The sequence below is a fragment of the Diadema antillarum genome, unplaced genomic scaffold (assembly GCF_040938485.1).
Source record: "Diadema antillarum isolate AM-2024a unplaced genomic scaffold, OU_Dant_1.0 scf00000038, whole genome shotgun sequence".
Taxonomy (NCBI): domain Eukaryota; kingdom Metazoa; phylum Echinodermata; class Echinoidea; order Diadematoida; family Diadematidae; genus Diadema; species Diadema antillarum.
The window spans coordinates 3,534,183-3,549,141 of record NW_027270927.1 but is presented as its reverse complement, the minus strand read 5'-3'; the positions used below and the strand labels follow the sequence as shown (position 1 = coordinate 3,549,141).

Sequence of the window (14,959 nt, the reverse complement as noted above, 5' to 3'; positions counted from 1 at the left end):
CAATTCCTTTTTTTATATTTATAAAATGCAGAAAGCACACACATACTTGGACAAATTCATTCATGTATGTCTATATGTATACACTATTAAAGTAAAGTGTAATTTGCCAGAAGTAGTCATTTCAAGTGTTTGATGATGGGGCAGTGACATCTGTCAAAACGGTTGCATGGATTTTGTTTTGTTTTGGTTGAGGCCTGCCTGGCTGGCCAGGTAAGACAAGGTTTTCTGGTCCACTTTCTGACATCCTTCTGCAAACTTCCTGTTCCAGTTGACCTCTGGGATTTGCAAACAAACAGCTTAAAGAGAAAACACTGACCTAACTCACTACCTTGTACAAGGATGTCACTCTACTTTTCACACCATACAGACATAATATATAAAAACACACTATGAAATTTGTTTGTATCTGCTTAATGTTCTTTTTTTCTGAACTTGGGTCTACACTTTGTGAAATAAATGATTTCTTTTGTTCTGTATGTACATGGATGATAATATTGGTTGTTATTCAGACTTGCAGTGTCTGACACAAGCGTCTTGTGACACAGATACTTCATTGTCGCTTTTAGGTGCCGGTTAAACTATTTAAAAGTACTTCCTATCTAAAAAGAGCACACATTTGTATGTCATAATATATTTCTTTAATGAGTCATTAGTAACAAAAAAACAACAACAGCAAACAAACATAGAATTGTGAATTATGTAACTTGATTGTCAGTATGACAGTCGAGTCTTGTGAGTAACCATTCTGCAAGCATTGACGCTGTCATTCATGTTCTCATACTATATTGCAACCACACGATAGTCTCTGAAGCTCTTTGTACTACAGGAGCATGACCTTTATATATATATTTGTCTGTAATACTTGTAGGTTGTGATGAATGTGGAGCAATGTTCCAAGAATTTTTTGACTTCATAAGCAGTTTAGATGATGAATGAGAGAAAAGAATAGGGGAGAAGTCTCAATGTCATAATCTTTGATGTATGTAATGTAATGACTGACTTCAGAGTTGTTGCATACCTGTTTGGAATTCCTATGCAGGAATTGGTGAGCTCTCGGAGTCTGAGGCTGATGAACTGTCCCCAGACCCAATGGAGGAAGCCCCTGTCAGGGACGTTCCCACCCACTCCCTTCCCCCGCTGCTGAGGCAAGAGGAGATAGAGTTTGGTGGACCCATGCCACGCAGGCACAGAACTACCACCTGGTGCGGGTCCTTTGCCGCCAGCAGACGCTCACTGCTAGGAAGCAGGGAGCATCTGTCTGACACGGATAGCCTGGACTCGTGGCAGCCCCCACCCACCGACATCAATGCAAACATCGCCTCCAATGGCAGATCCCCCAATGAGGGCGGTAACGTGGGAAGCGTGTCGGCGTTGTACAATGCGCGGAGTATGCCACTGAATGCCTCTTTGTGCAGGAAGAACTTCCAAGACAATGTTCAGCGGTCGCGAAAGAGACACTACTGCAAGGATACGTACGCGGAGCGTATGCTGCAGCATGGCGGCGTGTTCATCAGCGGAACTGAGAACAAGCCGTTCTTGCTGCAAGACATTGACTCGAGCAAACCCAAAGTGGAATCAACATCGGTTGTGCCAAAGACGCGCAGCCTGCCCAGGAATATGGGCGTGGCCAGGAGGCGAAATGGAGCCTCGGCCAGTAGTGGCGGCAAGAGCCGCCCAAAGAGCATGGAAGGACTACCGTCCTTCTCACACGGCATGGACATTGGGAACTTCAGTACCCTCATGCCACACAGCAAATTACTGAACAAATCGAAATCGCAGGAAGATACACCCAGCGAAAAGTGGACGCTACCACCTGTCGCCACTAGTGTATCAACAGCAACATCGACAGTAGCATCAGTTTCCACCGTGCAACAACAGTGGGAGGCATCTGATGCTGCGGACTACGCCTCCCTCAACTCGTGTCTTCTGAAGAAATCCTCTCCCTCCAAGGAGACGAGGGTAACATGCGAGGAGCTCCAGAGCAGCGGGGATGACTGTGACCTCTTCCCACCCTCCTCACGCCGCATCATCAGGATAGAGAACGTAGCCAGGGACGCGGAGGTGAAGTACATCAAGCATCGTCCGCTGAAGCCCATCCATGTGGTGGACGCAGAACACCACCGAAAGAAAGGTTGGCATTGCTTTGTACCCGTGTCTCTTTGTAGCATGCTAGCATGTATTCAGTGCTTGTTTATGTTTGCAACATCGTCACCCATCACCCAAGTATTGTACCTTGTTATTTCCTCTTGAGAAAAGATTGTTTTCTGAATATTTCATTATACCTCATGAATGATATCTTGTTTTCATGTCATGTAATTCAAATTTGTACTACATAAGAAAGATACATTTTTTTTTTAAACTGTGGTCTTTGTTTGTCCAATAGTTTCTTCAATAGTGAAAGATCAAAGGGGAATTTTCTAAGGTTTCTAAATACAAGCACAGTGCCTCAGTCTTGGCTTAACTAGAAGATGTAGATTCCTGAAAGTTTGGAAGAATGAAAGACAGGAATATCATGACGAGAAACATTTTGAAGCATGTTCTTTACTATTTGTTAAACTAACATTATTTAGTCAATGTTGTCTTTATCTGCTGAGTTTTTGTTCCTTCCGTGTATGTTTCATTTTGGCTTTCATTTTTGTTTGCATGAATAATAAATGAACGTGTTGAGTTTTTCACTCGTACTTACTGCTGTATCTCTTTTGCTTGCCTATAAAATCTGTCATTATATCAGTGTATGTGGTTGTAATTAGAAAAACAAATGTTTGGTGAAATGAGCTGAAGAGTATTGATTTTGTGTGTCTGTCTGTCTCCCCATCAATTAGTCGTGCTGTTGTAATGCTCCAGGAATGATATTGATGTTGCAATCAGTATGTCATTCAGAATCCCCCCCAAAAAAAAGAAAATCAATCCAGGTAATGAAGCCTTTATGAATTTCAAGCGCATGTCGCCGAGAGTGCGAACCGGGAATGAACCCTATTAAACATCATGTACATTTACGCTGCTGAGTCAGAGGTAAATGACATGCAACATTTCATTGCCCATCCATATCGCATTCTTCTGCATAGGTGGAATATCTACAAGCATTCTCATTCTTGTCCGTTAAGTCATAATTGAGAGTGACCTGACCTTTAATGCAGCTGGCAGATGATGCAGATGCATCCAGTAGACAGGAAGTTGAGATCGTTGGTGGAAAAAAGGGACTTCCTGCAAATGGACAGATTCTGACCCATTTTTTTTCTCCTTCTTTCTTCCTTTTTTTGTTGGTCACTTTGTATACTTGCACTACTTTGTGGGGGGAATGATTTTGTAAAATTGAGAACTTATGCAAAGAAAAAAAAATCTGCCCAGTATTCTCAGTTTTCTCCTGGTTACAATCCCTCTGAACAAATGATGAGAATGTTGAATGAGAACATGAAATTTTACATTTCTGTCTTCAACTGTCCCAAAACAGAATTTAAAAAAAAAAAATGCCTATCATCTTCAAGTAAAAGATACATTTGAAGAGATTTTTTTTTTGAAGCATTTTTGTTTTCATATTCTGCAGTGTTTGATTTGTACTTTGTAATGTACAGTTTTTTTTAGTTACAATGCATGCTGAAAACTATGTATGAGCTCATCAAGGTAGTATAACTTATATAAAAAAGAAATACCCCCATTGAGGGGAAGAAAGTGAAAGGTACCAAAAAAAAAAAAAAGATGACGAGAATATTCTGTAGATTGGAGAGTATAGCACAATGATGTTCATGAAGCAGATTTTAGCGTAAAGGGAATAAGAATAAAAGCTATCTTATGATCCATTCGAAGATGAAAAAAAAAAAATGCCAGAGGACACACTGTGCAGTTATTTACAGAATTTTTATGGTGTGTGCACGAACATGTGTGGACAGACAGTTACATGGGAATATATGGAAGAAGTCGTGTGAAAGCACACATCAGGCGTGAAATTTGAATACAAATGGAGTCAGGGCTAGTGAAAAGGGAAATTGTGTTCGCCAGCAACATACGTACATGTGGCTGTCAGCACAGGCTGGATTCAGCGGGAATCCAGAGTCAAAAGAGTATTACATATATTTCCTTGCATAATTGGTTCAATATGGAGGGCCAATATGTGGTCCGGGGAGGATCTAAATAAGGAAACTTACCTCAGCATGCACATTTCACAGGAGGGAGGAAGAGGGGATAAGGACAGTAGAGTGTTGTGATTGGTAGGCCCTTAATGCAGTCCGCTAGGCCTGTGTCGAGCATGATTTGTCAAAGTAAAAGGGGGAAGAGATTGCAGGGTAAGGATAGAGAGAGGGAGAGAAAGAAGAAAGAGAGAGAGAGCATAATGTATATTCTTGTCAGGAAAGTAAATAGGGAGCTCATGGTGAGTTACTCACACAACTGTGTGCGGGGCCTTAAATGGGGTTCTTGGTAGAGCCTATAAAGTGAGCCATATTTGAGGAACAGCAGTTAAGAGAAATTTCTACAAGGGAATTCTGTAGGTGTCAAAAGTTTTCACTCTTTTAGGCTGTAATACTTGTTGAATGACTTCGCACAGTTTAGTCACATATTAACTTTGGATCATATTTTGCTGAAAGTGGATTTAAAAATTCAGATATACAGAACTTTCACACTTTTTTTACACTTATAATTCTGACATACTGTAAACCAATACTTTTGTTAACCAACAGTTTATTGAAAAAAGAAGAAGAAGAAGCAGAATTTCACAACTCAAATAAAAATCAAAATCTATCTATCCATTACCGACAAATATACAAGATCTTTTATATTCAAGCTTTATTAAAAAGCATGTTACAGATGTGGTTAACTTGTGTAAATAGTATTACTACTAGTCCCATTATGCTTGTTGGCTGAACAGTGTAATGGGAACTTAAATCACATCATGATTTCCATTTCGATAATTTTAATATCATATGAAATGTCAAATGATTTGTACATGAAATTTTAATTTTTTTATTCAAATATCATACGGCTGTAGGTATCAATATATACATGCACATGTGTACAGTTTGAACATTTGTATATTACTATAATGTAATGTTCCCACATGTAACAAATTCTGTTTATGCATTGTTTAGTTTCTGAGTAGTTGGTGATTTTTCTTAAGTCTCAAGTTGTCTCAGAAGGGCTTTCTAAAGTACTAATTATTTACACAAAGTATTTAAATTTGAACTGTTTTTGTAACATATTTACATAATAGTTTTTATGTACGTATACAGTACAAATTCTCTTCTGCTACATTATGTATTTCAAACATGCAGCATAGATATAGTTTGCTAAACCTTCCCATTATACATAAACATTGTATGACATGTTGTGAGTGCCTGAAGCACATGCCTGCAAAAAGAAGGAATTCTAATGCAAATTATATTGACTGACAGAGTGCCGTCAATACAAATTAGCAATCCTTGCCAACTGAATACCGGTATATGCCATATAATACATTGTTTTATATACACAATCAACAACTTTTCAATCACATGTTTGACGGAGTATATGTAGCAAATCTGCCAACATTTTTTGTTGGCTACCATTGTAGCTCCATGGTGCATGTGTATAGTTGTGTGTGTGTGTGGGGGGGGGGGGGGGGGGGTTTTAGTGTGTTATTTTTGATGCATTACCGGTACCCATTGCTGCACTCGTTTCTTGCGTATTTCTGTGACGTCTGCTTCCATGTAATTGCCTAAAGATTGGCTGTGCTGGCACGCTGTCTAATCCCTTTACTGCCCAGCCTTGCCCCCCTAGTGGACAGGGGAGGAAGAGCTCTTCTTTCCTGTGCAAATCAAACTTAGCTTGCAGCTGCGTGTCCATGAATTTTGTTTTTCTTTTTATCAGTATCACCCAATCTTCTGCTGATTTGCAACTTCCATATATCTAGGTTAGCAGTCCATGTTTGTTTAGTTTTTTTCTTTTTTTTGCTGCTATGTTTTTGTTTCATTCATACTGACATTTTGTGAACATTCATTCATGTTTTATTTTTCTGTGCCATTACCTTTTTTTTGTCCTTGTGTGTGTTTATGAATGTGAATACAGGACTTTTCCTTAGTGCATGACCTGTATTGATATATTTGTTGTTGTGCAAATGACAGAACTGAATGCAATGAGTCAATATAGGATACATGATATAATGATACACTCTTTTTTTTATTCAGTGTAAATCTTTTACATTGTCACTATCTTTCTATTGGTATAATTACCTTATCATGTTTATCATAAAATAGATTATTTTGAAGTTCTCATGTGAGATTGTTTCTGGGCAGTTTATCGTTCTTGCACTCGTTTGTTCATCTAAAACATTAATGGTCTTCCATTCCCATGTATCAACTGTTTATGTACGTTGGATCAGAAACAAGTGAAGTTACAAAACCCACAAGGCCTCTGTTTTGTTCCATTGAGTTGTGTTTATCAATTTTGCATCCATATAGGCCATATCCATTTCATTTTTCCGGAGTTGTCAGATTATTGCAGTTTTGTCCTGGTCCTTTTTCTTTGTCCAATTTGCCTCTTCTTTATCATACGTGTATGGGGGAATATTTTGATATCTGATGTGTCATAAAACAGGATGTTATGGTTTGTAGGGCTAATCACTGATTCAAGGAATGACCGAGGGAAGTGACTTTGGTGTAAATCAACCCCGAGACTTCCCCTCCAAGCAGTGCCAAAAATGGTATTTTGTCCTGCCATGGTGCGTAAAAACTTGGCCCCCCTCAAAATCCCTCATGGATGAGAATGGTTCTGGCTGCCAACTTGTAAAACATAGAATACACAAAGAGATTCACCCTTATTTGAAAGATTTCTTGCTAGCTATGTGATACCGCAAGGCCTCCAGTCAGTAATTGCTCCTAGCAACATTGCAGGAAATAATACATAAAGTTAATAGTGTAGATTCAAATGCGGGGATTTCTATATTTAGTGTCTATATCCGAGCCTTCGTAATGAATTTTCAACTACCTTGAACAGATGTTGTCAGCTTTTGACAAATATCCAAGTTCTGCTAATGAGTGGCGATGGCACAAAGCGTTTCATTCATTTTGGTCCCCGTGACGTAACACGTCAAGTGAATCTTCACCTTCTCAACCCGAGTATTCTCGCAGATGTCTATGGGAAATGCGTGTTGCAGCAAAATTAGCCCGTCCTCAACGGGTGAAGCATTTTTTAAGCTTTATATACATTTGTTTATGCTGGGTTGCTTTTATGATGAAGAATGCATTTTACTTCTCTTCCTGTATAGTTTCTGACTCATCAACCAACTTGAAAACTAATTGTTCTTTGTACTAATACCAGATCATTCAGATTTTTTCTTTAGAAGCATGTATCATTGTCAAGTAGTGCTGTACCGATTTAATCATGATGTCATTTTAATTGATTTGATTTATTTTGATTTTGTTGCTGTTAGAACCTCCGAGTGCATTCATTTTCAAAACAATGCTTGTATTGTATTTTCCTTTTTTGCCTGCAAATCCATGTAGAAGAGTTTCATTGTCTAATGAGTCGACAAAAATTTGATTGTTGGTTACTGCTTGCCCTGTATTTTCCTCTTGTGGTTATTGTATTTCATGAAAGTCATTCTGTAGTTCATTGCAGAGGCTGTTTACACTCACATTCTAATACATTATGTCCTTTACATAATCTGCTATTAAAGCTGATGCAAGAACATATTAGTTCTTTGAATAATGCAGGAACATGTAAGGAAACAGCAGAAACACTTTCAATGAGACTCAATGGTTTATGAAAGTGACAGACGTGTTTGTATGTGTGTGCGTGTATCAGTATAAGTTTGTCTGCATGTCAGTATTGGTCAAGATGCTACTTCATCAATGCATGTGTGCACAAAGAAGATGCAGGACAAGTAGCATTTCCATGGTAAGTACGGCCTATAAAGCGTGTGCAAAACCGCATGCGCACGCACACCTCGCCGAAAGTGAGTTGCTGATGCATGCTGAGTCCCGATGTGCTCTGGTGGCCGTGGCCACGATGAAGAATGAGAGATATATATTGGCGGCTGCAGGAAAGCCTAAATTGGAAGGGGCGAATCTGACCTTCTTTGTGAGGAGGATGTGAGTCAGGACGGAGTGCTTTATTTCGGAATTGGCAGCGTGAGAGGTGCGCCAGAAGAGGAAGAGAAGCTTTCTTCTTTCCTTTGTCCTTCCCAAAAAAGCCTTTGAGATTAAAAAAAAATAGTAAGCTGGTGATAAGATACAAGTGAGTGATGAAATGTCCAAGACATGACAAGTCATGTGTTTGCAGTAGGCTTTAATACTGAATGTTATGGAAAAACAGAAAATATATCTATTCTTGTCATATCATAAATGCTGATACAGAATATACATACATATATATACACAAATATGTTGTTTTAATACTTAATAAACATCAGAATATACTGAATTCAATTAAATTGAAATTTCTCTTTGACAAATGTGCCATGTTTCAAAGAACCAGTTAAAATGAAAAGCAGCTGTTGTAAGTGAGCATCTGCAAGCTTTTGAAAATGAAATGAAAAATATGAAATATATACACTGTCCTGTAAAAATGCAGCAGATGGGATCCAAGAAAGGCATGGTGAGCTTTTTCCTTTAATGTGAAATTCCAACACAAATACACAAGTTTAATTAATCAGTTGTGTTCTTCTAGGGCTTTAAATTGACAGAACTATTGTTGGAATTATGAGCAGGAAAGAAGTTTGGATTGTATATCTTCATGTCATTGATGTATGAGGAAATCTTACACAGATGTTAACAAATCTAGTATGTGTCATCATTACACCATATGTTTTGGGGAAAATGTGTTAGGGCCTGCAGACATCCTCTGGAATTCTGTAGGAAGTCATTTCTTAGATGAAGAGTTGATAGATAAGAACTGATTTTTCAGTTTTACCATATGTTTCACATATGGTAACACAGAAGTTTCAGAAATGGCAACAATAACAACAACAGTATTAAAAGAAAAAAGGGTGACAAGAATTGATAGAAAGTAATGTCAATGATATGACTCGTGCAAAAAATTTGACATGAATCTGTAATCAAATTTCAATATATATCAAAGTGATGGTATAGTTTTGGTTTAAATGGGGATTCAGTTTTAACTTTTTGTGAGATAATTACAACCACTTTATGAAATATTAAAGGGCATACAATTCTATGAGGGAATTCAAAGTTAATTTGATGAAAATCAGTTTTTTAAATGGCTGAGATGTCAAAAAGAAAAGTAGAAGAGAATGGTCCTACACACGCGCCCGTAGTAAAGTTGGGACCTACCTTTTATGAGGATCTATTTGTTTCTGGATATCTCAGCCATTTCAAAACCGATTTTCATCAAATAAACTTAGAATTCCTCGTAGAATCGTATGCTCTTTAATATTTTGTATAAGCAGTCTCTGTTTCTCTTGTAGAAAGTTAAAACCTAACTCCCCATCTCGACCATAACTATATCATCCCTTTAAAACACAACTCATCCCATCAAAATCCCCATGTTCCTGTACAAGGCAATCATCTCCTGAGAACAACACAATTTGGTGCGGGGCAGAATAAAAAATGTGGCATCATGTTTTGCGTATTGATCGTACCTCTCTTGGCATCTTCAAAAGCTCACGTTTCACGCTTGTTATGCTTTTGTGATGTGTCCCCCTAGGTTCACAAAGATGTGATGGTTTGGATGATGCAGTGCTGTTTGACCAACGTTGAGTCATTGTAGTGCCACTATATTGATACTTTCACAAACCTATTTAACATGAATTTTCTCTACAAATATTTGTGCAGGGTGGGGGGGGGGGGGGTGTAGGTGGAAGTTGGCAATTGGATACACATGTTCTGGAAAAGATTTAAGAATTGTCAGTCATACAAGTTTTTTTTTTTCAACATTTTCCATATTGCTGCACATTATGAATGCTTCAATATCTACCAGAAATTTGCTCTCCTTTATTTTTCTTTCTGTGCGTGCGCCATGATTGTCAAAGAAAGAATAGTTTGAGTGACCATAAAAATGAATAATCTTTTAAGAGAGTTTTTTTTTTTTTTAAGGAAGTTCAATTTGAGATTTAATGATATGTATGCTTGTGAAAGAATACATCTGGATATACACAACACTCTCTTGGCTGTCGCTCGTGTTTTTAGGGTTATTCTTGTAAGAACATCATCGGGTGCTTGAGCCCCTCCCCATCACACAGTTCTGTTTATACTCATGTATTGTATGCATGACACTTCTATGCTGAGGCAGTAGTATTCAGGTTTGGTTCAGACCCTGTTGACACATCTGTTTCTGTCATCTCATTATTCAGAAGGTCGGGTCAATAGGATGGAGGTGGGTCTATTTTCGGTCAGACTAAAGTTTCAGAGAGGAAACGCTGGAGCCTCTAAAAGGATCCCTCCCACTCGCTCTCTCTCCCTATTTCTTTGTATGTACAATTATAAAGCGAGCAGATTTAGAAAAAAGAAAAATTGAGAGCTGATTCAAATACAGATTATGACCTCTTTATAATTGTATACAAGCAGAGCAGACTTACCAAGCTTGTGTGTTATGCTGTAATTAGATTAGTCATGTTTGTGAGTCATGCCGAAAAATCCAACCAGGATTTGCAAGGATGTTGGGTTCATTGCTCTGATATCTAGGAGTGAGGGATGTCTCACTTGTTGCATGACGCAATCAGAGATTCCCTTCATTTGTTTCAAATTGGGGCACCATTTTTTATCTTATCTACAGTTTTTTCCAACAATTTTTGTATTCTCCATCTCTGAAATGCAAGTCAATAGTGCCATTGTGAATGTGTGTTGGCCATCTTCCATTCTACAGTATATTCGGCTGACAAATTACTCAATGCGAAACTAGAGGGTCAATCCCGTCACGCTGTATATCGTATTTTGTCGTTGCTGTGGAGTAGATGAAGTGGATTCCCGTAAACCGTTTTCTACATGGGATGAAATGACGAAGATGAACGCACGTAGACATGCTGTGGTCACATGATATTCTTTATTTTTTTGTGACTTAAAACTAAACCAGCAAACTAGCTAGTAGTGATGGATATTAGAGGACATTCTAACACCATGTTTATGTGGAGTGAGAATACAAATCAATTCAAATGCAAACTGAATGAGAGTGGCACCATCAGATTTTTTTTTTCCATCTGCCAGCCTTTCACTATCACAAGTAAATAAAAGATATATACATATTTTAAATAAAAAAAAGGAGAGAAAAATGTCTGGCTTCCTGATTTCACACCCTCCTGGTGGTTTGGGGATGGAAAATGGCAATGTTTGCATTCCATAAAATCAAAATGTTTGAGGCCCCATTGACTGATGATGCTTGTGGTGACTCATGTTGCCGGGTTTTGATCGATTTCTTCCCTCCCTTTTGTAAGGAGAAGATGGAAAGAAGAGGAGAATGAGGTGGGACAAAGAAGGAGGAGGAGGAGAAGGCCAAAGAATGGCATCCATTAAAGTTGATTCGTGGGTAGCGGCCTGGCGCCCCTCAAGTGCACCACTGATTCAAGCCGTTTAGTCAGAAATGGGAATTTTGATGTGGCTCCTTTGATAGTAGTATCCATACACACAGTTGTGCAAAGAGAATCCTGCCATCGTTTACTATACAGCTTGAGGGGACGGCGGGATGTGGGGGGGGGGGGGTGGAGATGGGTAGAAGGGAGTTCCAATCTAGACCTCTCCAATGGCACAATTTTACGCAATCATGCCCGTTTTAGGGCGACAAGACGAAAAAGAAACAGAGATATTACTTTCAGATGGTCTTTATGAGTGAGTCACGTTTGTGAACACACAAACGTAAGATATCTCTGCCTGCCTCGCTTTAGTGGCATGTGGGGTCAGAAATGAATACTGCGAAGACGCTCGCAGCTGCATTCAGGAAAACGTAATGACTTTTTTATAAATTTGATACGTGCGGGAGGAACAGGATATGAGCTACCTGTGGGAAACCTTTAGGCATACAACAATCAAATTAGTTTGCTACGATGGTTAGACAGAAGTGGATCAAAGTAAATATTTGCAGGGTTCAATGACACACTACCTAATGTTGTTATGTGTCCACATCTGTTATATATGTAGACCAAACTTTAATTGACTCGAGCCGTGGCCTGAAATGCAAAACTGCATATATGCAAGTGTGATAACTTTGATCATTTTCATAATAATTGTAGCTAGGTAGCTAGGTGAATCACATTATTTGTTCCTTGAAATCATTTCTCCCCAACTTGGACCAACCTCAAAATAAGCAGTTAAAATGAAGAATATCTTGTGAACATATTCCTCTGACTCTCGAGGCTTAACCTATTGGCTACGGAAACCTAGGGGCATTATGAAGTATTATAATGTGAATATCAGAATCCAATTGAGAACGGGTTAATTCTAGGCTTTGTAAAAGGAGGAAATACATTTGATCCAAACAGTCACGTGCGACTTATTAACAACTCGTGAAAAAATCAAACGAAAGACAGAGAAGAACGTTCATGTCAATATGAGCACATTTTCATACATCAACTACTGGTAAAAATGATGTTTGAACTTCAGTGGATTTTAAAAACAGGCCTCTTCATTGGCAATGAGAACAGTATGGAGTGGAGGAAATTAATGATAGCTTCCTGTGTACAATCTGGAAATAGTAGGTCATGTCAGTACAATGGTGAATATTTACCCCATTATCCCCCCCCCCCCAACCCCTCCCAGTGCTTCAGAAAAAAATATTGATGCGGCAGAGTAGCGCTGATATGATAACAAGATCCAGCTGACATGACTTATATACCCACGTCAATGGCCGACAAAGATCAGTATCTCATCATCCGCTGGGATGTGGATCGCTGTTGGACAGTCGTACTGTTGGTACATGTATTTCCATGGAGAATTGACTGCCTCACTCTGCGTGTATCGGATGCAGCTCAATTCCACGCATAATGAATTCTCTGCTTTGCCAGGCACTGTTGTCATATATGAATAACATTATAATATAGTGAAAATATGGCTGCCTTTGTTGGGTGAAAAGGTCAGCCCTCTCTGCTCGGCACAAAGTCATAGCATTCTAGAAAAAAAATGAAATAAATGTTTTATGAACAGTGTAAATCAGTTCATGTGATGGCATGCCATTGTACTTTAATTTGCACAGATTGTTGTCACACATTCATATACAGTATCTAATACTTCTCTGATTGTTTAGGCTCATGAACAATGCCTCTTTCTATACGTCTTTCAACAACATATACAGTATGACTTCTCTGATTATTTAGGCTCATGAACAATGTTTCTTTCTATGTGCCTTTCAAGTTGTTGGTTTTATTTAGAACAGCTAATATGGTACAAGATGTACTCAATGATGAAGGAGAATGGTTCATAGCCACTAATGACAGAATGTTTACATTTGTGGATGTTGATGTTATGTTCCCTCTAAAATAGTGATGTCACCTTCATATCAATCTAATTTTGAATGTGTGCATCCAAGCCAAATAAGTTTCATTGGGATCATTATTCTACATTCCTAATCAGATATTTTGTGTCTACATGTATGTGGCATGATTGTCTCATAAGCAGAATGTTCAGGGTTTTTTTTTTTCTGGTCAAATTAACAAAGTTAGGAAGATGAGAAAGAAGACGGGGTAAATTTTTGCCCATCTGTTTGAAATATGGTAACCATTCATGGTCATTTAACAAGTGAACTCTGGAATTTCGTTCTTTTTTTTTACCCCCCCCCCCCCCCCAAGTATCCTTGGAGTGTAAGTGAATTAGGAGAAACGTGGGTGTGGCTGATCACGTGCAACAGATAGCACACAATGAGAGGAAGAGCGAAAGTTATTCTCGACGAGGCTTCCCTCGGAGCAGTAATGAGCGAAATTAATGGCCACAGTTGGTCGTAATCATTCTTATTTTGTGTGAAGCGCCTCTGGTCAAAGGATATTGTCTCTCACTCAGGCATGTCTAGTCTCTTTATCCTTAGAGACTAGAGTAATTACATTTTGTTAGCATGTAATTTTGTGTGTGTGTGTGTAAGTTCTGTGTAATGTTGAAGATCCTCTAGAAGCATCATTTGTCGTGAGCTGTGTTTTAGCGTGTGTTTTTTTTATAATCTTTGAATTTGTTTCCAATAAGAGTGCAGTGTGTACGTACTGATTGATGTGCCACAGTTTTATGTTCATTTACCTTGTATGGCATAATGAGCTGTTGCTGTACAATTATTGCTTGACGCGGTCTTGCACAAGATGCCATGATCTGTCAAATTCTCCTGTTGACTCTATTTTGAGATGTGTCACATACCTGTTAGCTTACATTTGACATTCCTTTCCCTGCAGTGTTGCAACGACTGGCCAACATCCAGCCACCTGCCAGCGCTCCACCGACTGGCGCAGAGCCCAGAGACAGGCAGCCATTTTCCAACCCCACCGCTGCCACCGGAAACCCGCTGGGCCAGGGACACTGCAGGCAGAAGTCTGATGCCACCGCTTCCATCACCGACAGCCAATCACAGTCCAGGAGAGAGAGCTTCTGGGCATGGGCTACCGGCAGGCAGCCAATCAGGGCAAAGATCACAAACAAGATGGATGAGTCCATGCTGGTGTCAGGAAGTCCAGAATGGACCGCAGCGCTGAAGAGTAAAATGAGGTACATTTTGTATAAACTTTCATTTTAAAAGACAGAAATGCAAATTCTCCTTTAAATGAAGAATAATATCTTGGCCCATTTGGTACGTGACACTTTGTCCCAAATTCGCAAAGGTGGTTTAAACTTTAGACCATGCTACAAACAGAGACAATGGTCTAAAATAAGCATGAAATGGATGTACCTTTGACATGTGCGTATCACCACACCATTGATACTGGATGTTTGTTGACGTACGCAATCTTTCATTTGTATTTACGCAGAAGAAATTTGCATAAACCATGGTTTGAATTTAAACCACCTACGTGAATTTGGGCCTATGTGTTTGCTAGAAAGAATGTTTAATCACAACCAAAAGGACCCATAAT

At 39.0% G+C, this 14,959-nt stretch overlaps 1 protein-coding gene across 3 annotated transcripts in view; it reads left to right on the top strand.

The window, feature by feature from the left end:
• Window positions 1–14,959, top strand: part of LOC139710501 (uncharacterized) — a 112,211-nt gene that overhangs the window by 31,600 nt on the left and 65,652 nt on the right. For all 3 annotated transcript variants that reach the window (XM_071622436.1, XM_071622444.1, XM_071622426.1), the window contains 2 exons: window positions 1,040–2,131; window positions 14,285–14,594. In XM_071622436.1, coding sequence (XP_071478537.1) covers window positions 1,040–2,131; window positions 14,285–14,594 — 1,402 coding nt within the window. The remainder of the gene's footprint in view (window positions 1–1,039; window positions 2,132–14,284; window positions 14,595–14,959) is intronic.